The sequence below is a fragment of the Cupressus sempervirens genome, chromosome 2 (assembly GCF_028749045.1).
Source record: "Cupressus sempervirens isolate cs-2001-9-10 chromosome 2, ASM2874904v1, whole genome shotgun sequence".
Taxonomy (NCBI): Eukaryota; Viridiplantae; Streptophyta; class Pinopsida; order Cupressales; family Cupressaceae; genus Cupressus; species Cupressus sempervirens.
This window is the reverse complement of record NC_143119.1, coordinates 32,240,536-32,268,302: the sequence shown is the minus strand read 5'-3', so window position 1 is coordinate 32,268,302 and position 27,767 is coordinate 32,240,536. Positions and strand designations below refer to the sequence as shown.

The following is a 27,767-nucleotide window of genomic DNA, read 5'->3' as shown; positions in this document are numbered from 1 at the left end:
GTACATCAGTCCTCCCCTAAATCATACAGCTGCTAACTTCAAACATACCAGGCTATACACCATCAGCCAACTCCTCCATACTTGAGAAAATCGTGGTCTCCCAGATCATAGAAGTACCTCCCACGATCGAAACATTACAAAAGCAATAAGTCCATGTGTTACATCCCAAATTTTGACCTAATTTGAAAAATATAGCCGTTGAGGTTCACATGAAGTCAGTTGGCAGTTTAATTCATTATAATCTGGAGAAATGGTAAGATAGTTAGTGGTTATGATTTCAAGTGAAGATAACAAGCTAATTGATCGTTAATCACGAATTCATGGAATTGAGAAGATGGTTAAACCGTTATGATTAATTATAATTAAATAATTCATTATGATAATATAATTTAACTGCGGGGAATTTCCTTGCAGGAAACATGTCGAAGGGGTTCGAAGCATTTTTAGAAAAGAATTAGGTAGAAGCATCACCATCACTGGGCAGAGGGGTAGAGGATCTAGTGACTTGAAACAAGATACATCTACGGAACCGCATAAATTATTTAGATAATTAATTTAATTAAAATAATTGAGTTAAAATATAAAACATATCTCAAAGAATTTTAATTTATCTCTCATCATATTATTTTAATAAATATTTATAAACGTGCATATAATATAAAAATAATTTGGCACCATTATAATTTAATAATTAATAAAGTAATGTTACATGTACATATAAGATTATAAGAATGTTTGAATTATAATAACATTTGAATTATTATAATTTTCGAATTATAATCTTCCAATTCTATTCTTTCTTTTTAATATTTTTGTTTTTAATCGATTAACACTTGGCAAGATAAATCAATTTGATTTTTGGCAATTCGAATTGTTTTATAATCTTTCCAACTTCTCTTCCAACCTTTTATTTTCTCTTCCCTCTTTAGTTCTCTCCTTTTTCAATTCGAATTTATGATGAATTTGAATGGCCAAATAGTCTTCGTGATAACCGATGGTAGCCAAAGGGTCATGGCTGACCATTAAAAAGAGTATCATGAATCATGTTAGAGACAACTCTTTTTCTTCCCACATTGCCTCTACCTCTTCAAGCAGAGTATAACCTTTTTCAGCTGAACAATCATTCTGATTTTTCATAAACCATTATTGCCTCGATTTTCCCTTAATCCGCCAGTGAAAGAAATTTGCAAATAAGTCTCAAGTTAACGGGTGAACAAGAGATACGGCCAAGGCAGGAAAAGCCACATTCTTTTTGCAGGTCACAAGTCTCGTTTCTATTTTCTTTCTCTTTCAAGGATAAGCTGACTGCAGTTGCATTTCTCATTCCAAGATTTGAAACCATAGAAGTATTGTAATTCCTGATTCGTTTTTCACTGAGCATAATATCTATTTTCAGTTAGTACATAATGATAGGTCAAAGAATAAATCAAATATGATCCAACTCTTTTCTTTTCTAATTGAGTATCCATCCTTAGCCGGCTAGGCATAATAGTTGAGATCAATATATGTACTAGTTGTTGGTTTCCCGAAGTGCAAAAGAGATCAATCTTCGTGTATCCTTGGGAATACATCATTTATGAATTCAAATAGTAGTGTTTAAAACCTGATTGTTTATGTGAATCAACACCAATGCACATGCTATCACAGTTTTTCCAAACAAATTCAGAATACTATTAACACCATGGAATTCACTGGCAGAGAAGCCATGAAATGGTGAACAGGTGGAGTTAATCTACAAGAACGCAAAAGAGAAATCAGTTATGATTAAATTGATTAATTAAACATTCAATTTTGAAATCTTTAAAGAACATAATTATGTAATCACGGAGTGTGAGATGATGGATGTATGTAATCTTCTTGAATAATTGACAGAGTTGTCTACTCTAACAATTCGGAATACCTAGGACTCACCCAACTGCATAGCCAAGGAGATGAGTGATGAGGTGAGAGAAAGGAATCATCAATAACATGAATTAGTATCAGTTATGAAGGAACAACATTTATCATTTTTAATATGAATTAATTAATAGCTCATGCATGAATTGTGATCTCCTGCTGCCAAGTTATATGTTAAAATACTAGGATGTCCAGTAGGTGGCAAGATGACCCCTATCTATTCTGGATAGGGAGGGCCTTTCTTGTTAGAGATTGTGTGGGGATAAGATTTGGCTTGAGGTTGGGTGGTTAAGCCCCTGACAATGTTTCACCGCCTCTCCACAAATTGTCGAGCATGCATCGAATTAATATGCAACAAGGTAAGAGTAATTGAGTTATTTCATTGTTACACCTAGATGCAAGAGATAGATTTTTGGATTGTTTTTCATTTATATGAATATCGAATATAAGTATATTTTCTAATCTTGAGTTACTGTCACAGTTAAGAAATCAGAAGGAAAGGAATCTGTAGCCCTAATTGATTGAGTGATAACTGGAACCCTAAATGATACAGTGGTATTAGGAACCCTATTTGAATCAATGGCATCGGAAGTCCTATCTGAATCAGTGGTACTGAAAACCCTAAGTGATACAAGGGTATCAGAAGCCCTAAAAGATTTCAATGGTAATCGATGCCCTAATGATTACAGTGATAAGTAATGCCCTAATTTTATATCGTGGTATTTAATGATAATCGTCATTTGATTTTGAATTAACAAGATTGGATGGAAATTTTTTTGTGATAAGGTTATAGTGGTATTTGTGAACTAACCCTGGTGGTTGCAGAAGCATCCCTAGTTTTAATTTCGATCTCAAATTTCAAGGTATGTGGTTTTTAACTTCTATAGTAATTTTCATTGATGGTGTTTTCAGCTCTTCATTAAAAAAATTTGTTTAACTAATTTTAACCGTCAATCTCTTTCATATGAATGAAACTGATTTAATTGACTTCCTGTGAAGATGTAGTTATAACTGTATTTCTTTGAGTATGTTAGTTGTAAATTGATAATTAAGACCCTTGAAATCGAGATGTTACACCATGGATTCCTCTGTATCATTTAGCGGAAGTTCATCAGAGAAGCTCATTAATTACAAAGAAAGTCAAAATTGACTGAAACTTATGTTATAAGTCTAAATAGAACAAAGAGCAACATCAATCTTGAAGACTCTCATTGCACAAATAAAATTGATTTTAGTCCTCTTAGCATGGTCTATCATATCAAAAGCTTGGAAAGAACTAACTAGAGAAGAATTGAAATTTTCAGCCTGGGGCTTAGCATTAGTATTAGGTACATTGGGATTTGAAATACTAGATGGAGTAGGTAGTGTTGGTAATCAAAATCACTAGTTAGAAACCTACGAGCCTTGCCTGCTCGATGCTGGGTATCTAACTGATTTTGGCCAACTTGACAGGATTGACTTCAATCCTCTGCGCTTTTGGTTCTGCTGGACCAAGGCCTGTTTACCTAAATCCTGGATGGCAAAACTCAATTCCAAGATGATTTATAGCAGATTATTGAAATCAAATAGACTCCTCAATTGGCAAGCATCAAGGAAGACTTCTAATTGCGATTAATAACTTCAGACTTTGATTATTTATGAGAGTTGTATGCTGAAAATAGAAAAGTTAAAACAAATTACTATATGAAATCAGATCTTCAAAGAAAAAGGATAGAGATACGCCAGCATTAGATTCAAAATTAATGAGCAAGTTTATGATCAGTGCTGAATTCTAATTGGGTGATAGAGTCAAACATATATTACTTACATACAACTTTATAGTATTGATGATAAAGTATTTGTCAATAACTTAATCAACTTAATGCCACAAATTGTCACACTGTAACGTATTCAGACTAGTCTATTATGGTTTAACCATTATGCGGACACAATAGCTACAAACAATGGGATTGAAATTATATCCTGCACTATTTGTATTGATCAAATCTGAATAACAGCAAACAATTTAATGTACTTATCAAATTGATAAATTAGAAACAAATGGACAATAAAACCATAAAGGACGAGTTCTATATATTTTCAACTCTAAAATAAATAGAATTTCTTACTGATTTAATTGCTGGACAAATCGTGCTGAAGACACTCAACTTTCTGATGCTCTATTCAGCACAGTTCGAACCACACAATGCTTGAATTAATGCTCAGAAAATTTACAATTCTCTCTGCTTAGTTCGTAACTCTAATTTCTCCTTTAGAAGATAAAAATTTCAATACATTTTTGCTGAATAATGACCAATTCCTCCCTTTTTATGATATCTTACTTGATTTACATTTCACATATATATAGACTACGAAGAGTCATACTTTGAAAGGTTACGTCTCTTTGAAAAGTCATGTTTTAATAACATAGCTATTCAAAACTAACGACTAACCGCCCATTGTAATAAATTTTTATTAAAACACTAATATTTCACAACTGCCTGCCTGCTAATTAAATCATCAAAATTCGAATATGGACATTTCCATCCATGCCGATAAACTCCAACGCTTGCCTCTGCCATTGATATTCGCACTGCATTCTGAATCGCTCAACATTATGTGAGCACTTTCACCATTATATGCACAGATGGCATCCTTCACCCAAACGTGCATACATTCTGCTCATGCCTCGAAACCCCTCATGTGCGACCAGAACTATGACGTTTCTCATACACAAGGAGGCCTTCATCCCTTTTCAAACAATTGCGATCAAACTGAAGCTGCCGGCAATTAGTTCCAATCGCAATCTGCTGTTGCCCTTGCAGCGCACAGACCTACGATCAAACAACACATAAATAAGCACGCAAAATATTAATCAAAATTCCTCAATCTTCAATAAAGATCTCCCCTCAACCATATGTTTTCAGACTCGGGTGTCTTTCTATCGCAGATATATCTGATGCTGTCAATGCTTAAGTTTCTGATTTTGCAGTCATTCACCATTTATAATCACTGTGCGATTCTGAAAACACATATTGGCACCCCTCTCGATGATAGCTCCTTAAATATTGTTAATCTCAATCTTTAACGGTACTGTATATAACTATTTTCTGGGCAGTAGTTCCAGGCTTTTTAGCAAAACAGTAATCATCTTTTCCCGACTCCTGTTAGCAATGTTACGCATGGTCCTTTAACTTTCAGGAAAGAAGAATACCTCTTCCACTGCTGCTGGCGCATAAAACCACCAAAGTGGGAAAGTAGATCTATTTCATAATTGAAACTTGAGATAAGAAACTGGGATTTTGCACACATTTTCTCTGTTTTCATTAACTCCGTAGTGCCATCTTGTACTGAACTACAATTACAAAGTGCTCTCTCAGACCATGGATAATTCTGTACGTGCTATATTACCTTCTAAGATGAACTTTATCAACAATAAGAGGCCTAGCCAGACTATTCCTTTGACCAATCGAAATCTAGTCAACCCAGCATCAACATGCTAACTTAATCATAAATAATCCAGTGTATTAATTGACTGATGATTCCTAACTCCTGCAGGTTCTTGTATGAGAGTATCTTTACATCCTTTCAAGGTGATTCAGATTTGACCCAACTTTTGCAACAACAGATTTGAAAGCTGAGAAGAAGCTTCTTCATGATTATTCTTTAACTGAATATTTCCTTTGAAGAGAAATATATGAACAATACACTTAAAACCTCTCAGACTAATAATGTAGGTGCCCCTGCTGCAAACTGAATTAAGTAATGCCCATTTAAGTGGGTGACCAAATATCATAGCGTGCTTCTTCTACACATCATTTCCTCATCAAAATATAAGAAAGAAACCTCTCCACAACATTCGTTCACATGAATAGAATAACGAATTTCTGGGTTCCATCAGGTAGATCAACATTTACTTGTTTTTTAGTTGACTTGTTAGGTAGGGTTGGCTGAGTTGTTCCCCTCTTTGCAATAATAGCAAGCATCTGAGGAGCATCCAATTTCTTTTCAGCCTCTTCTTGTTGTTGAGCCAGCTTTGTTTGCCAACACGTCATGACCACGTAGGCTTGTGCAAAATCAATCTCATGGTCCTCATCATTATATTGGACGTACCCAATAGTAGAGTCGCCAGCGTCTTGATGATCTTCATGATATTGGGCAGTTGTATCATGATATTGGGTAGCAATATCCTCGGAAGGATAGTCTTCTTGATTATCACCAGTAGGATCAGCTTTATAGTAACTATTGGCTGAATTACTTGGTGGTGCTTCTAGTTCAAGCCTCTCCAGAGGATGAGGAAGCTTGTTCTGGTTCTTGGTTGTTGTTTACCATACAGGGTGAACGGATACTTATCGCATTAATAGATTAGAATGTAACACAAAACAGATACTTTATTCATATAAGCATACATGCACTTCCAATTACGATAATGATGATTTGTAAATCCATTCGGACGATGTACATATAATTCCTAAAGGAGTGACTCAATCGTCACGCAACCTTTCAGATATCAACTCAACCTGTCGGCTACAATATAGTGTTTACTGACAACAGCTACATAGTTATTTGCAACACTAGGATATGACCTCCTTGGTATATCCTTGTATGAAGCAGCAAATGATCCATAAGATATTTGCTTCTTGAGGGAAAAGAAATTCATTTGCTAATTTCTAAACCAATGGATCAGACGACCTCGATAAAGAAGATCCTATATAGGAATTGTTCTTGAATCAATTAGAAACCTTATGGATTTTTCCCTCAAGTATCAAGTCATCTTCAATCTTCGTTGCTAAAGTTTTTGCAAGAGCCAAAGTCGAAGGGGCAGCCTTCTTAGCAAGAAACTAACCTTTGCAAGTTAAGTGTTAATGAAGAAACACTTCAAATTCGCAGCAATTGGTTGAGAAGTTGTGAGAATCCGGTTGGCTGGTTTATTGAATTCAGTAATAAAATCTTGCATTCCATCTTGCGCTTCCATCATCATTTGTGTGAATTGTGCTAGGAGAGCATGCTCATCTTTGGTCGGCTTGAATTTGGCAAGAAATTTAGTCTACAAAGAGGCCTAATCCGTGATGGAATTGGTTTCCAAATTGTAGAGCCAGTCAGCCACTACACCTTATAAAGTTTCAATGAAGAGCCTTACAAAGATATCTTCATGTTCCACACCAAAAAATACTACAGAAAAGTAGAAAGCTTTAATGTGTTCATCTGGGTGTTGTTTTCCGTCCTAATAGAATTTAGGAAAGTTTTTACAAGTACCCTAGGCCATTGCATGTAACAGTGTTGCAAGATTCAGTGGACCAAAAGCTGCTCTCCATGGTCCAGTAGCCATACTGGTATTGGGAATACGAGTATGGGAAGTATAAGTGGCAGGAATCAGTTGTGCGGTAGTAACGGGGGCTTTGAGAAAAAATTGGGAATCGTCACTGGATACAGCGGTCTTCTTTTTGGAAGGTGGTGATGAAGCCCAAATTTTTGTCTACATTTTTTATCGGGAAAAGTAAGTAACTTACACAAATGAATGCATGGGAGAATCCTCGTGGGAGAATGATGGTTTGGACTATAGAACCAGCATTAAAGAAAGGTCATACAAGTCAATTGTTGGTCATGTATAGTTCTTAAATAGTCGCATTCAAATGGATTCATGACTAGAAATGATTGCACTAAATTATGATGGCACAATAAAGAACCAATCTTTGAAGGCAAGGATACTTCTCTTATTGAAGTAATTAAAGCATCAGATGATCTGATGCTGCTCCTATTGGAAAAGGGGTTCATTTGCATTGTTTTCTATCATGATACTTCAGCTAAACAGAGATTATGCCAGAACAGAGGACAATCTGGACACTCCACAATGAAATCACGTGTCAGGCATGTGACACACATTCTCATAATGCTTCCCATAGAAACATCTACCATGCAAAGTATAATCTATCATGATCTACATAGACATCGTAAGATATCCATCATCATAGAAAATTAAATTATTGTAAGAGCGTCACCTTTCAATAATTTCTACAAATACAAGTGATGATCATTTGGATGTTGTCACTTCCTCATGTACACAGGGGGTAGGCCCATTAAATCATGCAGTTATACATTGTAATGTTCCAAAGGCGAACTCGGCCTGAAGGTGATCTCAGTGCGAAGGCAATCTCGATGCGAAAGCAACCTCAGCCCGAAGGGGATCTCTATCCAAAGGCAATCTCGACCAGAAGGGGATCTCTATGCGCAGGCAATCTTGATCCGAAGGCAATCTCGACCCGAAGTTGATATTGACCAAAACGGGATCTCAACCCCAAGGCAATGACTTCCTGAAGATCTCAACCCGAAGGCAATTGCTCTCATACCTATAATGTCCCAAAGGCAATCTCAACCCGAAGGCAATTTTGGGCCAAAGGGGAACTTGGCTCGAAGGGGATCTCTATCCGGAGGCAATCTCAACCCGAAGGGGATCTCTGTCTAGAGGCAATCTCGATTTGAAGGCAATCTCGGTCCGAAGGGGATCTCGACCTGAAGGCAATGACTTCCCGAAGGAGATCTCGACTCGAAGGCAATTGCTCTAATACTACTGTAATGTTTCGATTTTTCAAAAGTCAATTGCATCTAAAGGTGAGGATCTAGAGGGAAGATTTTCAATTCCTAACGCTAGAAGGTACAAAAAACTAGGGCCAAAGGCACACCCAGCTATTCAAACCGTCTGCACAGAGTCAACATAGCGAAAATAACAACAAATGTAAACAACTCGGGAGAAAGAGGAAATAAGATTCTTTCATTCATATATTCATCAATGATCAATGACATGCCCAGCTGTAAGGCCTACTGGGTTATGGCCATATATCAATGTTAATTACAATCTTCGATGATCCAACTTCGAATTTTGCTCTCTCTCAATCTCCAAGTTCCCTCTGCTAAGATTCTAACCAAGGTGAAATAACCCCAATAGGTTATAAATTCTTCCAGCAACAAAATTTCTCTATCCTTCAGTTGTTTGTCATTTCATCAAACATTTTGCAAGCAAGCTCTGATATTACTGAAATAACTCCCTCTATTTGAGCTACTAAATAACAATTCTGAATTGAGGTACTTCGACTAACATTCGGCATAAAAAGTTCAATACATGATGTTTCCAGAAAATTTACCAAATATCCAAATACCAATAATAATAGTAGTTCAAAATAATTTTATTGCAAGTGCTATTATAATAACAAAGGTGAATAACCAAATATCAGAAACAAACAATGGAACCTGGATATTGGTCACTTTATGGAATTGTCAGACCCGATTGCTATTGTCGATTTATTCAAACTGTCGCCTACGGTCTTGCGCGATTTATATCTTGCCTTCTTAGACCAGTGTCGATATTGTTACCACCTGCCGCGGGTTTGTTATGATAATCAGCTATGCCGAAGTTACCCGGAAATGGGATATTGGTTCAGTTCTGAAACTGCCGACCTCCAAGATTCGACTTGCAATGCTGTTATTGGAAGAAGCCCTTATCTTTCGCGATCTAAAGGTTCACGAGACCAATTTTATCCACCCGCTATTTGATGATGTTACCGCTGTAAGACTGGCTGACGATTTGCCAAGGTTTGGATGTAGACGTCCGAACAATGGATATGCAACGCGCTGCTCGTGTGATAGAGCCTGCTTGAGGTAATGTGCCCTTCCCGCTATCTGCACTTAGTTAACTGTGGAAGAACAGTTTCCAAACAGAGTCGGAAACGGGGTTGAAAATAGCTGCCGGCCCATACAAATACACTCCGGCCTCAATATAGTTATGCAGCAAATAACCCTAGCTCTGGCTCGAAAAATTACCTTGTTCTGCAATGATTCATGGATAGATAATCAAAATGCAAGAATTCCTAATTCAGCCCTAGGCCACAGATTTCCGCCCTTATGAGATGCCTGAAATTCCACCTCCTGTTTTTGCAATAATTCAGGTGATATCTCACACCCTCACAATTGCTTATCAATGGGAGTTTTCGTTCCCAAAGATAAATTGAGAATTCGCAGACCAAATGACCACAAATTACTTCAACTGAAGAATAAGTAGAATCCACAAAATCGCTTGTCCAAATGGGTGCCTCATGTCCTCTATTTATTCACTTGGTTGAGAAGTTACCGGAAGTTTTCCGGAATTATCTTTTATAATGTACTTTTATTATTAAACTTTATAAAATTAAATAAATAACTTTATAAAGTTAAAGTACAACCTTAATTTAATATTAGAACAAGTAGGTCCCACTTGCTGAACTATTATTCTCCGAGAACAAAAATGTAATCATCTGGAAATAAAATGACTCTCTTTCCAGAATCATTTGCCTACGAGAGTCGTTAATAGGCAAATTCCTTGTTAAAGTTATGGTTACTAGAAAGGGGACATGACAGTCTGCCCTTCCTAAAATTGCTTTTTCCTCAAGCAATCTCAAAGCTGGATGCTGCAAAATTGTTTCATTTTCCCAAGTAGCATCTTCAACTGGTAGATCTCTCCATTTGACCAAATATTCTCCGATTACCCTTCTGCGGAGCTATTTTTCCCTGCTTTCTAGAATGAATTCCGGTACTAAGATCAATTTCCCTTCATCATCCAAGAGAGGTAATACTGTAGAAGGTATCACATTCTGACCCAACGCTATTTTGAGGCGTGATACATGAAACACATTATACACTTTGCTATCTGCTGGAAGCTCAAGCTCATAAGCCAATTCCCCTATTCACCTGGTGATCTTGAAAGGCCCATAATACTTAGGCTTAGGCTTCTCTGACCCACTCTTTTTGAGAGTAGATTGTCGAAATGGCTGAAGCATTAGGTAAACCATGTCACCCACCTCAAAGCTCCTCTCCGTCCTCTTTTGATCTGCATATTGCTTATACTGATTCTGTGCCCGAGCTATGTTATCCCGTAGAGTGCTAATAATGTCTTTACTTTCTTGAATCAAATCCCCGGCACGTGGAACCCGAACATCACCCATTAACAAGTCAATGAAACTTGGTGCATCATATCCATATAATGCTCGGAAAGGTGTCATCTGAATAGGCATGTGGAAAGTGGTATTGTAGCAATATTCACACAAATAAATCCATTTTACCCATGTCTTCTGCTGATCCGCCACGTAATTCCTCAAGTAGCCTTCCACCCATTTGTTTACTATCTCTGTCTGTCCATCAGTTTGCGGATGATAACTGGTACTGGGTGTGAGCTCAGTGCCACATAATCGGAACACCTCTCGCCAAAAATGACTCAAGAATCTACTATACCTGCCACTGACAACACTGCGGGGTATCCCATGTAACCTAAAAACCTCTCTGAAGAATACCTCGGCTACTTGTACTGTAGTATAAGTAGTGGTGATGGGAAAGAAATGAGCATATTTCGTTAGTCTATCTACCACCACATAAATGCAATAACGACCCTAAGCCTTGGGCAACCCGGTAATGAAATCCATGGATATGCATTCCCACTTCTGATCTGGAATAGGAAGTGGTTGTAGGAGTCCTGCTAGGAAAGTGTGTTCTTGCTTATTCTGCTGACAAACAGGACACTCACGAACATACTGCAATACATCTGTCTTGAGTCCCTTCCAAGTGAATCGTTCTCGCACCTGTCTATATGTTTTAAAGTATCCGGGGTGACCAGCTATAGGTGAATCATGAAGAGCTCGCATAATAGACTGCTTCACCTTCGATCCTGGGACTAAAAATATCCTGCTCTTGTAAATAATCAATTCATCCATAAGTGTATGCCTGGTATCAACAATTGTCCCATCAACTATCCCAGATGCCCATGGATCTCTAACATATTCTGCAATAATCAGATGCCTCCAATCCTCAGAAATCCCTACCATTGCGCTAAGATGTGGCCTGCGTGACAAGGCGTCTGCTACTATGTTCTGAGTGCCCTTAACATATGATATATCAAAGTCGTATGCCTAAAGCTTACTCACCCATTTCTGCTGTCTATCATTGAGATCCCTTTGCCCAAGGAAATGTCTCAGACTGTTGTGGTCAGTTTTTATACAAAACTTACCACCTACTAAGTACTGCCTGAACTTAGCTAATGCATGCATGATAGCTAACATCTCCTTGTCGTAAATGCTGAATGTTTTCTCTGGCCCACAGAGTTTTCTGCTTTCATATGCAATTGGGTGTTTGTCCTGCATCAAAACAGCCCCAATACCATCTCCTGAAGCATCACACTGGAGTTCAAATGGCTTCGAGAAATCGGGCAATGCTAGTACCGGACATGAAGTCATGATCTCCTTAAATCGGTCAAAACAAGCCTGTGCCTTCGCTGTCCAAACGAAAGCTCCCTTTTTAAGTAAATCTGTCATAGGAGCCGCATGTCGCGAATATCCGCAAACAAATCTGCGGTAGAAGCCACATAAACCAAGGAATCCTCTCAGCTGTGTCAGGTTCTCAGGAATAGGCCACTCCATAATAGCACGAATCTTATCAGGGTCCATCCGTACTCCTTCTCTGCTGATAATATGTCCCAAGTATAACAACTCGGTCGTGCCCAAATCACATTTAGACTCTTTGGCATACAAGGACTCTGCTTGCAAGGTCTTCAATACTGTCTCTAGATGCTTCATATGCTCATGCCATGTTCGACTATATACCAAGATATCATCAAAGAATACCAGCACGAATTTTCTCATCTGATGATGGAAGACTTTATTCATGGTAGACTGGAAAGTAGCTGGTGCATTGGTCAACCCGAATGGCATCACTATAAACTCAAAATGCCCATAGTGACATCTGAATGCAGTCTTCTCTATGTCCTGTTCTCTAACTCTAATCTGGTGGTAACCTGATCTCAAATCAATCTTACTAAAGTAGCATGCCCCATGTAGTTCATCTATTAGCTCATCAATCCATGGAATAGGATATCTATTCTTAATGGTTTTCTTATTCAGCATCCTGTAATCTATACACATCCGTAACGAACCATCTTTCTTCTTAACCAAAACTACTAAAGAAGCAAAAGGAGACTTACTAGGTCTGATGTGTCCCATCGCGAGAAGCTCCTTGATGGTTTTCTCTATTTCATCTTTGAGCCTTTTTGGATGCCTATATGGAGTGATCATGACTGGTTTAGCACCTTCTTCTAATTCGATGATGTGCTCAATCCCTCTATCAGGTGGTGTACCCGGTGGAATATCGCTGAATACCTTACTATACCTTTCCCTCAATATTTGTATGTCGGGATGATATTCTGTCTTTTGTTGTTCCTCCTGTGTAGGCATGAGAGTACACATGGCTGCCCATTCAATATCATTATGCCTCACCAATCTTTCCATTCGCTTGAGGGAAATGGTTCGGATGTCACTATTTCTGATTACTCTCAGCACATGCTGCCTCCCATCAACCTCAAACTTAATCTCCATGTCCTTCAGTCGGAAAGTAACTTCGCCAAATAAACGTAGCCATGCAATACCCAAAACGATATCCAAGTCACCCATATTGACCACATGGTAATCCGCTTTGAACTCATAATTATTCAGGCGTAACGGCATGTCTCTAACCATCTTGTTACACTTAAGAGTGTAACCATCAGCAACCTGTACTCAAAGACCTTCAAATTCTTCTTTCTTAATACCACGGCACTCAACCAGTTGTGCAACAATGAAGTTGTGAGTAGTGCTTGTATCAACCAAGGTGATCACCTTCTGTCCTACTAGAACACCACATAACCTAAAAGATCCCTCCTGCTGAATGCTAGACAAACACCCCTGCTGTAAATGCAATTCTGGTTCCTTTTTTTGCTCTGAATTCCCTGTTTCTCCTTCAGGCTCTGAATCACTGTGATCATCTTCATGCGTTGTATTGTCAAAGTCTGATTCTTCGTAATATGCCCACATAACTCTATTGGCTTTTCCTTTAGGTCTCAAAGGACAATCATGATCCCTATCATATGGGCCTTTGCAATAGAAACATAATTTCTTCTTGCGCAAGTCGTTTAATGTTTCTGCATCCAGGGGTGTAGTAGATTTTCCTTTGGTTTCAATGCTCTTCCCTTTATTCTTATCAAACTTCTTTTTGTCTCTGAAAGAGGTAGTACTCCAAGAGGTGAACCTACTAGAAGGTGCTGTGAGCTCCATACTTCGTGCTTTCCTCATAGCTTCCTACAGTGTTGGTGGGTCAAATGCCTTAATCCATCCCTTGAGAGGTTCAGACAATCCTTCTGTAAATAAGATAACTAACCTTCTTTTAGACACATCCTGTACCATGACTGACAACCACTGGAATTCACTAATATAAACCTCCAAATTGCCAGACTGTCTCAATTGTGCAAGGTCGCGAAAATAAATCTCTGGATCCTTCTTATCAAAACGCTCAACCAATCTATCCACAAAGTCTTGGTAAGATGTTACCTGATTGTGCTGCAAAGTAACCATCCCATGTGACCACCAATCATGAGCTGCACCTTCCAGATGCAGGGTGGCGTACCTAATGGCATCTATCTCTGTCATAGGCCTCAATGCTAAGAATGTATCCAACTTGTGAACCCAAGCTTGCACTGTCATCTGACCACTACCATCGAAAATTGGTAAAGTGAGTTTGTTAACAGCTCGCTGTAACTCACTATCATGACCTCCTCTAGGCCTCCTATTCTGGCGGCTGCTCCTCATATGTTCTCTCCTTTGATTTAGATAGCGATCAAAGTTCAATAGTTCACGCACATGCGAGGGTAATGCCTGCCATTCTGCAGTAGCAGCTCTGAGATCATCCTGGAAATCATCTGGCAAGTCATCTTCTCCTATCTCCTGAGCTTCTTCCCTTACGAAGGTGGGACGAGTAGGTCTATTTGCTGTCCATGATCTGCGCCTAGGAGCACCTTGTGAACCTGCTACACTTCTATTATCATGATTAGATGTACCTCTACCTTGTTCCTGAATCCTGGGCTGAACAACTCTTTCCATCATGGTATTCAAAGCCTGTAGTGACTGAGCTATTTCTTGCTGTCTTGTAGTCATGATTCTGTAAAACTCTCTGGTTTCATCATCATCAATTCTGGGAAATCTCGGTGGACTCAGTGATTGTCTTTCCCCCATATCTCTGTCTTTATATCTAGACCTCCTGCGAATATAATACCTGGAATATGATTTCATAAGATGTCCTACCCAACAGGATGGCAGGAACACTGCTCTGATACCACTGAAATAACCCCAATAGGTTATAGATTCTTCCAGCAACAAAATTTCTCTATCCTTCAGTTGTTTGTCATTTCATCAAACATTTTGCAAGCAAGCTCTGATATTACTGAAATAACTCCCTCAATTTGAGCTACTAAATAACAATTCTGAATTGAGGTACTTTGACTAACATTTGGCATAAAAATTTCAATACATGATGTTTCCAGAAAATTTACCAAATATCCAAATACCAATAATAATGGTAGTTCAAAATAATTTTATTGCAAGTGCTATTATAATAACAAAGGTGAATAACCAAATATCAGAACCAAACAATGGAACCTGGATATTGGTCACTTTATGGAATTGTCAGACCCGATTGCTGTTGCCGATTTATTCCAACTGCCGCCTACGATCTTGCGTGATTTATATCCTGCCTTCTTAGACCAGCGCCGATATTGTTACCACCTGCCGCGTGTTTGTTATGATAATCAGCTATGCCGAAGTTACCCGGAAATGGGATATTGGTTCAGTTCTGAAACTGCCGACCTCCAAGATTCGACTTGCAATGCTATTATTGGATGAAGCCCTTATCTTTCGCAATCTGAAGGTTCACGAGACCAATTTTATCCACCCGCTATTTGATGATGTTACCGCTGTAAGACTGGCTGACGATTTGCCAAGTTTGGATGCAGACGTCCGAACAATGGATATGCAACGCGTTGCTCGTGTGATAGAGCCTGCTTGAGGTAATGTGCCCTTCCCGCTATCTGCACTTAGTTAACTGCGGAAGAACAGTTTCCAGACAGAGTCGGAAATGGGGTCGAAAATAGCTGTCGGCCCATACAAATACACTCCGGCCTCAATATAGTTATGCAGCAAATAACCCTAGCTATAGCCCGAAAAATTACCTTGTTCTGCAATGATCCATGTATAGATAATCAAAATGCAAGAATTCCTAATTCAGCCCTAGGCCACAGATTTCCGCCCTTATGAGATGCCTGAAATGCCACCTCCTATTTTTGCAATAATTCAGGTGATATCTCACACCCTCACAATTGTTTATCAATGGGAGTTTTCGTTCCCAAAGATAAATTGAGAATTCGCAGACCAAATGACCACAAATTACTCCAACTGAAGAAGAAGTAGAATCCACAAAATCGCTTGTCCAAATGGGTGCCTCATGTCCTCTATTTATTCACTTGGTTGAGAAGTTACCGGAAGTTTTCCGGAATTATCTTTTATAATGTATTTTTATTATTAAACTTTATAAAATTAAATAAATAACTTTATAAAGTTAAAGTAAAACCTTAATTTAATATTAGAACAAGTAGGTCTCACTTGCTGAACTATTATTCTCCGAGAACAAAAATGTAATCATCTGGAAATAAAATGACTCTCTTTCCAGAATCATTTGCCTACGAGAGTCGTTAATAGGCAAATTCCTTGTTAAAGTTATGGTTACTAGAAAGGGGACATGACACAAGGTCTCTTAAATACATGCATGGCCACAAGTCGGCCTATTGCAAATATAACTAAATAAACTCTCATATTAAATGCTAGGCTAAGCCACAAGACAACACACAACAAATATCTAATACTAAATTAAATGCAAAGGTCGGCCTCGACAAGAAACCACACACAAACAACTTAGCAAATGAAAGCTCCACGAAATACTAACACTCGGCATCTAAACAAACTCAGCATCCACACGAACTCGGCATCCACACGAACTCGGCAACCACATGAACTCAGCACCCATACAACTCGGCATGCAAAGAACACTCGGCAGCAACTGTGAACTAGGCATCAACCAAGAAGCTCAGCATCCACTAAACGCTCGGTAACAACTGATAACTCGGCAATGCAAGACATTGCAACTCGGCAAAAGCTAGGAAAATTGAAACATGCAAGTCAACAATGCAACCCAGGATGCTCCTGCATCACTCACCAAACCTCTCTCTAGAGTGAAGATAGATCACTTCAAAAAAGACTTGGTATGATTGAATTGTAATTCATTTGTATTCTTTAAATTATTAATAAAATAATTTTATTGTCAGGCTATTGACTGTTATCGGCTCCACCATTTGTATTCATTGTTTTAGAGGTGACGATCTCTGAGGTAATGAATACTTGTACAAAAGACATTATGAGAGATGATGATTTCTCAGATAATGTGTTGAATAGTATAGAACTACTATTAGATCTAGGTGAGTTCAAGATCATTTGTGATGTAAGCATTTCTATGCCTATGATTCACAGCTTGGATAAAGGAAGAATTTATTCTTTAGACTTTATCTTGTGTTCTGGTAGATCTTAACTCAAGATCGAGTTGTGATATAGGATTGCCAGTTCCAATGAGTCACAACCTAGATAAATGAAGAATTTAATCATTCTTCAGATTTTATACTGTGTGTATTGCATTACATGCAATACTGATATCACTAGTATAACTGATAACTCATATCACAAGATGGTTATATGACTCAATATCATGTGTTCCATGATACCATTTTCTCATAAGATTCAGATAGATATAGAGTATCAATCTATGCTTATTCATCGTAATTGATGATGCTAGATATGTTATCTATCAGTAAGATTATCAAGTTAAGAGGGAGTGTTAAATTTATAATAGTGATATTCATACTGGTTTGAGAGTGCAGACCGCACTTTAATCTTCTCCCCTTGTATACCATTCCAAAGCATTATATACTTTACACTTAGCAAATAAGAATGGCGGCAATCCTTGACAATAACATTGTTATACACTCACCATAACTAATAGTTATGTTAGTTAATATATGTGTTATCTCCTTCTTGGGCTTCGATTTCTACAAGTGAGGTGTGGGCTGACCTAGATAGGGTCATGCCCCTCTAAGGGACATGCGCTTTGGTCATGGTATAATAGGTGGGTGTTATTGTAGTTTAAGAACACACTATACATTGAAGTCTGCTCCTTAAAACAATACTGTCCTATACGAGTTATTGCACAGAGAAACAAGTTTCAAAGAAACATAAAATATTCTGAAAATTACCTGCTACATTTAGAAGAGGAAGAAGATCAGAACAGCAACAAAGACTAAAGGTATTATCTCAGATCTGAACCCATAAAATTTGCAGAAACTTTACGGAAAAAGATCTATTCTTATAGTATTTAAATCATATATTTTCTAAATAGTTATAGATTGAATGAATGGATTTGACCATTCCGAGTTTATACTTCTTTTGTAGCATTACTTTTTGGTTTTATGTAAATTTGCAACACCGTGACAAAGCTCACACAGCAATAGAATTGAAAAGTCAAATTACAGAAAGCCACATCCATACAGCCCTTGAAAATCTAAGAACCTTCTAAGGGATATTAGAATCTCATACTTGCCTTGATTGCAGCAATAACATTGTTCTTTGATAGACTGTATCGTGATTCCCCTTCTGCATATCGTCCTGTATTTTTTCAATGGCAATGCCAAACTTAAAAAAATTAGAACATTTGAAACCACTCATTCAAAACACTAGAGATTAAACCATTATTACATTTTTCCCTTACCTTTGAAGAGGTTAAGGCGTGCATCAGTTGGACCTCCATCAGCAGCAAAATACTTCCCGGAAAGCAAGCCCATTGCTAGAGGACTGTATGCCAACAACCTCACCCTACAAGAATTAAATATATATAAGAAAAAGATGTTTTCCAGAGTTTATTACCAATTCATCAAAACATTCCCCACAAATTGACAATATCCGTACACTAAACTCCATATGACAGTTCTATTCAAGCATTACAGCTTAATGATTGCAGACATCAAGAAAAATTATAATAATAGCAACATTCAAGTGGAACCTTTTTTTGATTTTGAAGTTAGTGCTTCCTAAAGGAGAGATTAGCATCTTTTCCTGAGTGGGTGCTTAGTTGTGGGAGTTTGTAACATCCCTTCCTATCACTTGACCTACAATCTATAAATTTGTACAGCTTTGGAATTTTGAAGTAGGGATCATTCTTACTAACCAAGCATATTCACATATTACTCCATGTTTATCTATCATTAACTTATAAATGTAAAAGGAAATGCAAACCAACAAGTAATTCGCTAAACGTCAATAATTATTGTAGCCTAAACTTGTCATTTGAATGATCTCCTTATATAGATTGCATGAATCCCTTCTTCCCTTCTTACAAATAATGTCATGAGATGGAAGTTTTACTGTACCAATGGTGTGCAATCTACAAGCAGGCTCCCTCAAGATTTAACCCTCTCTTGGGAAATACCCATCATGTTGTAAAGTTTCTGCAAATTTTGTACTAAATAATTCAGACTTCTATGTTATCCTTTGTTGCTGAAAATGATCTTCTTAATATTCTGAAGTATGGAGGAGTTGTCAACTTTTATTCTTTACTGAAAAGTTATTTATCTCTGCAATAAATTTGACTGGGTATTATTGCTTTAGGGAGCAGTCCTGTAATTGTTGTGTCCTCAAACTACAATAACACCCTCCTTTAATATCATGACCAAAGGGCATGTCCTCAAAGGGACATGACCCTCCCTAAGTCGGCTCAAACCCCTCTCCCAAAAATTAGCGACTAGCAAAGATATTTAACAATAAACAATAACTAACACAATGTTTTATGTTAATATTAATATTAATCTATCTCAGAAATCGCCACCCATCACAAGAGGTGTAAGTTATATATTTAATGCCTTCAAATGATATTAGAGAGGAGGAAGACTAAGTGCAGTCTTCACTCTCAAACCAGTAGATTATCAATGTTATAAACTTAACACTCCCTCTTAACTTGATAATCATTCTGAGAGAACATATCTAGCATTATCAATTACAATGAATAAGCATAGATTGATACTCTATATCTATCTAAATCTTCTTGAGAAAATAACATCACAAGATACTGAGTCATATAACCATCTTGTGATATGACTCATCACTTATACTAGTGACGTCAGTATTGAATATAATGCAATACACATAGGCTAAAATCTGAAGATTGATTAAATTCTTCATTTATCCAAGTTGTGACTTATAGTAATTGGTAATCCTATATCACAACTTGATCTTGAGTCAAGATCTACCAGAAAATAGGATAAAGTCTGAAGAATAAATTCTTCCTTTATCCAAGTTGTGATAAATAGGCATAGAAATGCTTATTTCACAAATGATCTTGAATTCACCTAAATCTAACAGTAGTTCTCTAGTGTTCAATACATTATTTGAGGGATCGTCATCTCTCATGTCTTTTATACAAGTATTCATTATCTCAAAGATCATCACCTCTTAAATAATGAATATAGATGGTGGAGCCCATAACACTCAATAGCCTGACAAATAAAATTATTTTATTAATAATTTAAAGAATACAAATGGATTACAATTCAACCATACAAAGTCTTCTCCTGAAGTGATCTATCTTCACTCTAGATAGAGGTTTGGTGAGTATGTCTGTTGTTTGATCTGCAGTGCAAATGTATTCTAATTTTACAGTATTCCTGTCTACCATATCTGTTACATAATGCTAAGGAATTTCAATTTGTTTGGACCTGTCATGAAAACCCAAATTCACCGAAAGCTTCATGGAACTCTGATTATGACAATGAATAATCATAGGATTCATAGCTTGCCCAAATAATACAAGTAACTTCCTTAGCCAAACTGCTTCTCGCAAGGCCATCGTTTCTTAAATGTATTCAGCTGCTATGGAGCTTTGAGCTACTTAAGGCTTCTTTCTGCATATCCAAGATATCATTGCTGATCCTAAACTGAAACAACATCCTAAAGTACTTTTTATGTCTTTAACACTTCCACCCCAATCTGATTCAATGAATTCATGCAAATCTAAATCAACTTTCTCATATTTGAGCCAAAAATTAAGAGTGCCTTGTAAGTATCTTACAATGTGTTTAACTGCAACTAGGTGAATCTCCTTTGCCTCATACATAAACTGGCTTAAGGCATTAATAGCATAGAAAATATCAGGTCTTGTATTTACTAAATACATAAGGGACCCAATCATCTGTCTATAGAGAGTAGAATTTATGGAAGTTGATTCTGTTGCTGCTTCTTTAAGTTTATATAGATTAGTCTCCATTGGAGAAGACATAGACTTGCAATTCCACATTCCAAATCTCTTCAAAATGTCTGATGTATACTTCCCTTGATTAAGTATGATATTGTCAGAATTTTGCCATGCTTCTAGTCCTAGGAAGTAATGGAGTCCCAAGTCTTTTATCTCGAATTCTCTAATTAGATCTTTCTTGCAATGATCTATGAGATGATCCTCACCTGTTATTAGTAAATCATCAACATACAGTATCAAAATTATCATATCACCTTTATCTTTTTTATAATATAAATTTCGATCGGCTTCATTTTTGGAGAACACTAAGCCAATGAGATACTTATCAATTCTTTCATACCAAGCCCTTAGAGCCTACTTAAGCCCATAGAGAGCTTTCTTGAGCCTGCAAACAAAAACATTAGGATTGTGAGTTTCAAATCCTTCAAGTTGCTCCAAATATACTTCTTTTGTTTCCATTTAGGAATGTTGTCTTTACATCCATCCAATGTACTTTCCATCCCTTTGATGCTGCAATTGCCAGGACTACTCTTATAAAGGTATATTTGGCAACAGGAGCAAAAGTTTCTTCATAATCAATCCCTTCTTTCTGAGAGAATCCTCTGGCCACAAATCTAGCTTTATATTTCTCAATGCTACCGTCAGCAACATGCTTTATTTTAAATATCCACTTGGAAGAAACAACTGATTTTCCTTCAGGTCTTGAAACAATTTCCCAAACATCATTCTTCATAATAGATTGGTATTCTTCTGTCATAGCTTCTTGCCAAGCCATATGTTTAATAGCATCTAAAGGATTGGTTGGTTTTGTTTTGGACAAATCATTCATGTTTGTTGTATAACTAGAAAATATTTTAGGTCTTTTGCTTTCTCTGACTGTTCCAGAAGGTCCAGCAAAGTCTTGTGCTTCCTCGATTGTTTTAATAGCCCAAAGTGGTCTTTTCTTTAAATTTTCAGTTTCTCCAAGATTTAAATTTTGAATTTCATCTTCAATTTCTTCTATGTTCTCCCTCTAAGACTCAGACTCAGTATTTCTTTCGGAACTAGGTAAAAGAGAAGGTTCTTCAGAACTTAGGGCTATTTTGAATGCTAAATCTTGCTCAAAAATTATATCCCTAATATGTTCAATACTTTTCTATCCAGGTGTGAAAATCCTATATGTTTTAGATGTTTCACTATACCCTACAAAAATACCTTTCCTCCCAAAGGGTTCTAACTTAGTTCTCTTTTCTTTTGGAACATGGATATATATAGGGCACCCAAAAATCCTAAGATGACTTATATTGGGTTTAACCTTAGTAAATACTTCTTCAGGAGTTTTATCTCTAAAGTAAGAGTGAGGGCTTTTATTTTGAATATAGACAGCAATACAAGAGGCTTCTGCCCAAAGATAATATTCTACATTTTGATACAAATATCATAGTTCTAGAAGCTTCAATAATTGTTCTATTCTTTTTTTCTCCTACCCTATTTTGTTATGGATTATAAGGAACGATGTACTCCCTCTTAATTCATGTTTCTTTACAAACCCTTGTAAACAAATCTAAGGTGTATTCTCTTCCATTATCAGTTCTAAAAGTTTTAATTTTATGTCCCGATAAGTTTTCAGTTAATGTTTTGAACTCTTTAAATCTCTTTATGATTTCTTTTGATTCTTTGCATTTTAAGAAGTAAATCCATGTTTTCCTAGAGAAGTCATCTATGAACAAAATACTATACCAAAATCCTCCAAGAGAAAGAACAAACATATGTCCACATAAATCTGAATGAATTAATTCCAAAACATTATTTGTTTTTCTAGTGCTATCATGAAATGGACTTTTGGTGTTCTTACCCAGAGTGCACCCTTTGCATATGCTTGAGTGGCCTTTATTTAGTTTAGGTAAACCAGTAACCATCTTCTCCATAGTTGATAAGGTTTTGAAAGTTAGATGCCCTAATCTTTTGTGTCATATTTCATTTATGTCTATAGCTTCATGAATTAAGGCTTGAATAGGTCGACTAGATTTTGAGTTTAATTCATACAAATATCTTTTTCTCTGACCAATCAACTTTGCTTTTTTAATTGAGGAGTTTTTTGCCCAAGTTATTACTTTACCATCCATGAATGCAATATTATGCCGATCATCTTGGTAACCGAGATTAGATTTCTTTTTATTCCTAGTACGTAGAGTACTCCTTTGGGTAAAAGAGAATTTCCCAATTTTAGTTTCAAGGTGCAGTTTCCAATTCCTTCAACGAAATGTGTTGAATTATCACCAATGGTAACTTCGCCATTAACCTTTTTTGAAATAGAGTCTAGTACTTCTTTGTATCATGTTATGTCTAGAAGATCCACTATCAATTACCCATGCTTTACTTGAGATTTCATTTGATAGTAACGAATACAATACATGATTCTCAAGATCATAGTTATCTTCTTCCCTAGTAACATTTGTACAGTTCACTTGTTTAGAATTCTCAGGACAATTGGATCTATAGTGTCCAAACTTTTCACATCCGAAACACTTTATCTTGGATAGATCTTTCTTGGGTTTTCCATTCTTTTGATTTCCCTTTTCCTTCTTGAAATGCTTCTTCTTGCCCTTATAGGAGTTTGTATTAAGAACATGAAGTTCTTCATCTTCTGTTTTTAGTTCCCCTCCTTTTTTTTATTTTTTGGATTCTTCTTGAAGACAATCCCTGTTAAGGCTATTGAAGTCAGGAAGTTTATCTCTAGCACTTATTCCTTGTGCAAAAGTTTCCCATGAATCTGATAATCCATCTATTTCCATTAGTGTTAGTTTTGTGTCACTAATAATGGTTCCTATAATTGATAGTTCATCTCTTATGCTGACAACTCTTAGGAAGTAAAAATTCATTGATTCTCCTTTCTTTATTTGTATGTGATTTAGTTGCCTTTTCAGTGTGAGAACTCTAGTTGCATTGTTGAACTCATATGTAATGGCCCTTGCTAATAGGCCACTAATAACCACTAATACTGAACTATGAAATTTTGTCAAACACTTGACATGCAAACTAAATACACTGTTGAAAGTAAAATGCTGAATAAAAGAAATTGTTGTGCAACAAAACTACTCAAATAGCTGATGTAAATAGTGCCAATATATTTATTCAATGATAACCAAATGCTTTTACATATGATATGCGATTTTCAACTCTGAGCATTACAACATGGCACATTACAAACAAACCCTCACTGGCTGAATGCAACTGAGAATTTCTTGCAACTACAAACTAAAATGAAAGAACTGGATTGAGCAAATGCTAGAGACTGAATGGTGAAGACAAAATGATGAAAATGCAACTCCAACCTGCCCTCTAAATTGCTGACCGTACAGCCTGTAGTTACAACCATACATGTACGGACTGGTACAACACCTAGCAAAAATAAATGTTGGGCTGAAAGGTGCTGAAAATGCTATGAAAATAATCGCCAGGCTCCAAGGAAAATTCTCCTAAAAAATAAAAATCAAACTCCCAGCCAACAGTGAGATATGAGCAAAAATGTATGTCTAGGCTAAAAATCGAACCCTGCTGGAAATGTCCAAATAAGCCCAACTTGAAGTAGTTGAATACCACTTTCAAAGTGCAACCCTTCAAAAGATATTTCACGTCCTCAATTATGCAAATCCTTAGGAGACTCCATTCTTAATGATCAAATGACAATCTGCAGACCAAGATGGTGCCGCAAATGCTCAAAGAGAAAAGTAGTGTAAACTCAAGTCATAGCATGTCCAAATGAGAGGCCAAGCACCCTATTTATTCACTTTTCTAAAAAGCTACTAAAAACTTCTAGAAGTATCCATAAAATATTCTTATGAAATCCTTTGTAATGCACTTTTATATAAAAGTAACTTTATAAAATAAAAAGTGCAACTCAACTCAAAATTATAATATTTTGGCCCCGCATAACACAAAATAAAAATATGATAAACCCCATCTCTCCAAGAGCAAATAAGACCATCTAATCCCCAAATAATCATCAGAATGACTTTCTCACCAAAATATCTACCTACAAGAGTCCTAAAAAATAACATGTCACTAAAAAGAGGACATGACATCATATGCATTTTGTAATGCATCCATCATCTCAAATGTTGTCTGATGTTTTGTTAGCATAGGTACAATACGTTTCTTTACTCCATCTAATATGATCTGAATGGCTCTTCTATTTCCTTTACTCCAGATAGATGTATGAGGTTCAATTGGAGATTGTTTGGATGTTGAATCAACAAATTGTTTTACATCATTTGCTTCAAGAATCATCATGATTCTGAATTTTCAGGCATCAAAGTGTTTTTTCCCATCAAACCTGTCCTCGGGTCTGGTTGTGTATGCCATTGAAGATAGGAGATAGATGCTAGATATATATAAAGTCTGATTACTTAAATTTGCAAAGCCTAGGTTCGACTACCAAAGCTCTAATACTGTGTAAAGTTTCTGCAAATTCTGTACTAAATAATTCAGATTTCTGTGTTATCCTTTGTTGCTGAAAATGATCTTTTTAATATTCCGAAGTATGGAGGAGTTGTCAACTTGTATTCTTTACTGAAATGTTTTTTTATCTCTGCAATAAATTCGAATTGGTATTATTGCTTGAGGGAGCAGACTTGTAATTGTTGTGTCCTCAAACTACAATAACACCCTCCTTTAATATCATGACCAAAGGGCATGTCCCTCAAAGGGACATGACCCTCCCTAATTGGGCTCAAACCTCTCTCCCAAAAATTGGCAACTAGCAAAGATATTTAACAATAAACAATAACTAACACAATGTGTTAAGTTAATATTACTAGTAATGTATCTCAGAAATCGCCGCCCATCACAAGAGGTGTAAGTTATATATTTAATGCCTTCAAATGATATTAGAAAGGAGGAAGACTAGGTGCAGTCTGCACTCTCAGACCAGTAGATTATCACTGTTATAAACTTAACACATGTGACCAACATTACTCTACCCTTCTCTTTGTCAAACTCCCTATCTTATGCAAGCCCATAGTAAAAGATGGGAATCAAATTCCTATTATCTACAATCCAAGTATCAGATAAAGATATTATTATTTATATTATATATATAGCTATTTGCCATAATCTTATATTACTCTGTTTCACTATCTCTCATGTATTTGACTATCTACTATTAACAGTGCAAGTATTTCTATATATATATGATCACATATTTTTAATAGACACATGAATATAATGATACCATCCTCAATAGATTGCAGATAATATTAATAAAATGATCTCTCTGGCATTTGATGAGTAGCACCTGTATTTACTCTCTTACTATTCTTCTTTTGAAGAGTATTCACAATTATATTACCTTTCTTATCTCTTCCTTATGAAGAGTAACATAGATCTTTTATATTATCTGATTCCTTTCTTCAGATATAAGTAATTCATTAAATCACTAAGTCCATGAATCCATTTCATAAATCCTTCTTCCATGCTTCTTGATGTGATAATGAATGGATGAATCACATGACTCATCTCTGTTTATAAATGCCTTCCTAATTGCTGCATTCATATTAATGTTAATCATATCATTTATCTAAAATTGGTTGGCTATCTCAGTCATCAATCTAATCACTGTCATAATAGGAATTACAGTTAAACACAATGATCACCCTTCGATTACAATTAATTTTAGTTGGATTAGCAAATCGCTCCTCTCCTGAATACAATACTCCTTAGTCTTTAATCAGATAACACCCAGGCATAGGACAAAACCATTTGAAAACCATCAACAACATGTACTATTTTAGTGCAAACCACATTAATCATTCAATCCACTCTTCCATTATGAGTAAGTGGAAGCGAATTCATACACAACAACAAAATTGTTCACAATATTTGTATATTGCAGGTCAAGATATTGCAATCGTAGGAACTGCGGCTAATATGATTCCCATTTATTATTATTCCATACCTCCAATATCTTATTTTAGTTGCTGATGGTATACTCTTTGATAATTGTTGCTTAGTCATTATTGAGCTGGTTCATAGGACATTGATGTTTGCTTCATGATGATATAGTAGTTAGTATTCTTCCTGAGATTTATCATCCATAATAAGTTTATCATTTCGCTATATCTTTCATAATCATATGGGATGATTTGTCATTACAATCCTGAAATTTTTTAAGCAAATTATTTGGGAAAATATCATACCTATGAAAATAAGTCATGTTGTTGGGTAGGCCACGGCAGTTTGGCAGGCATGTTGTACATGATGGGCAAGCAAATACTTACACTCTGACAAAGGATGGGGTGAAACATAAGTTGAAGCCATTGAACGAGAAAGAAGAAAAGGTATGTAGTGCTGTCAGAATATGTTTTGTTGATGGAAAGGAGTTTCTCCAAGGTGTGAAGCATGAACATATGTGTTTTGTTGTAATCCAGAAAGATGGTAAAGAAGTAGAGGAGGTACCTGCAAAAGTTGCAAATTTGTTGGGAGAGTTTCCTAATATTGTGTCAGATAATGTACTTGATGGATTACCCCCAGTGAGGAAGATCAGTCACCAAATGGATTTGATTCCAAGAGCCAGTTTGCCAAACAAGGCAGCGCACAGAATGACACCAATAAAAAATGAAGAGTTGAACAGACAAGTTCATGAGTTGTTGCAAATGGGTTAGATTCGAGAGAGTCTGAGTCCATGTGTTGTA

General features: G+C 36.5%; 1 protein-coding gene across 12 annotated transcripts in view; it reads right to left on the bottom strand.

Moving 5' to 3' along the window:
• The window catches only part of LOC149570935 (uncharacterized), a 281,257-nt gene that overhangs the window by 104,445 nt on the left and 149,045 nt on the right, over positions 1 to 27,767 (bottom strand). For 8 of the 12 annotated variants that reach the window (XM_089812482.1, XM_089812484.1, XM_089812492.1 and 5 more), the window contains 2 exons: positions 18,562 to 18,665; positions 18,394 to 18,458 (listed from right to left, as the gene is read on the bottom strand). In XM_089812482.1, the coding sequence (XP_089668608.1) occupies positions 18,394 to 18,458; positions 18,562 to 18,665 (169 nt within the window). Of the gene's footprint in view, positions 1 to 18,389; positions 18,459 to 18,561; positions 18,666 to 27,767 lie in introns of all 12 variants that reach the window. The other 4 variants (XM_089812493.1, XM_089812485.1, XM_089812491.1 and 1 more) reach the window with 1 other exon arrangement.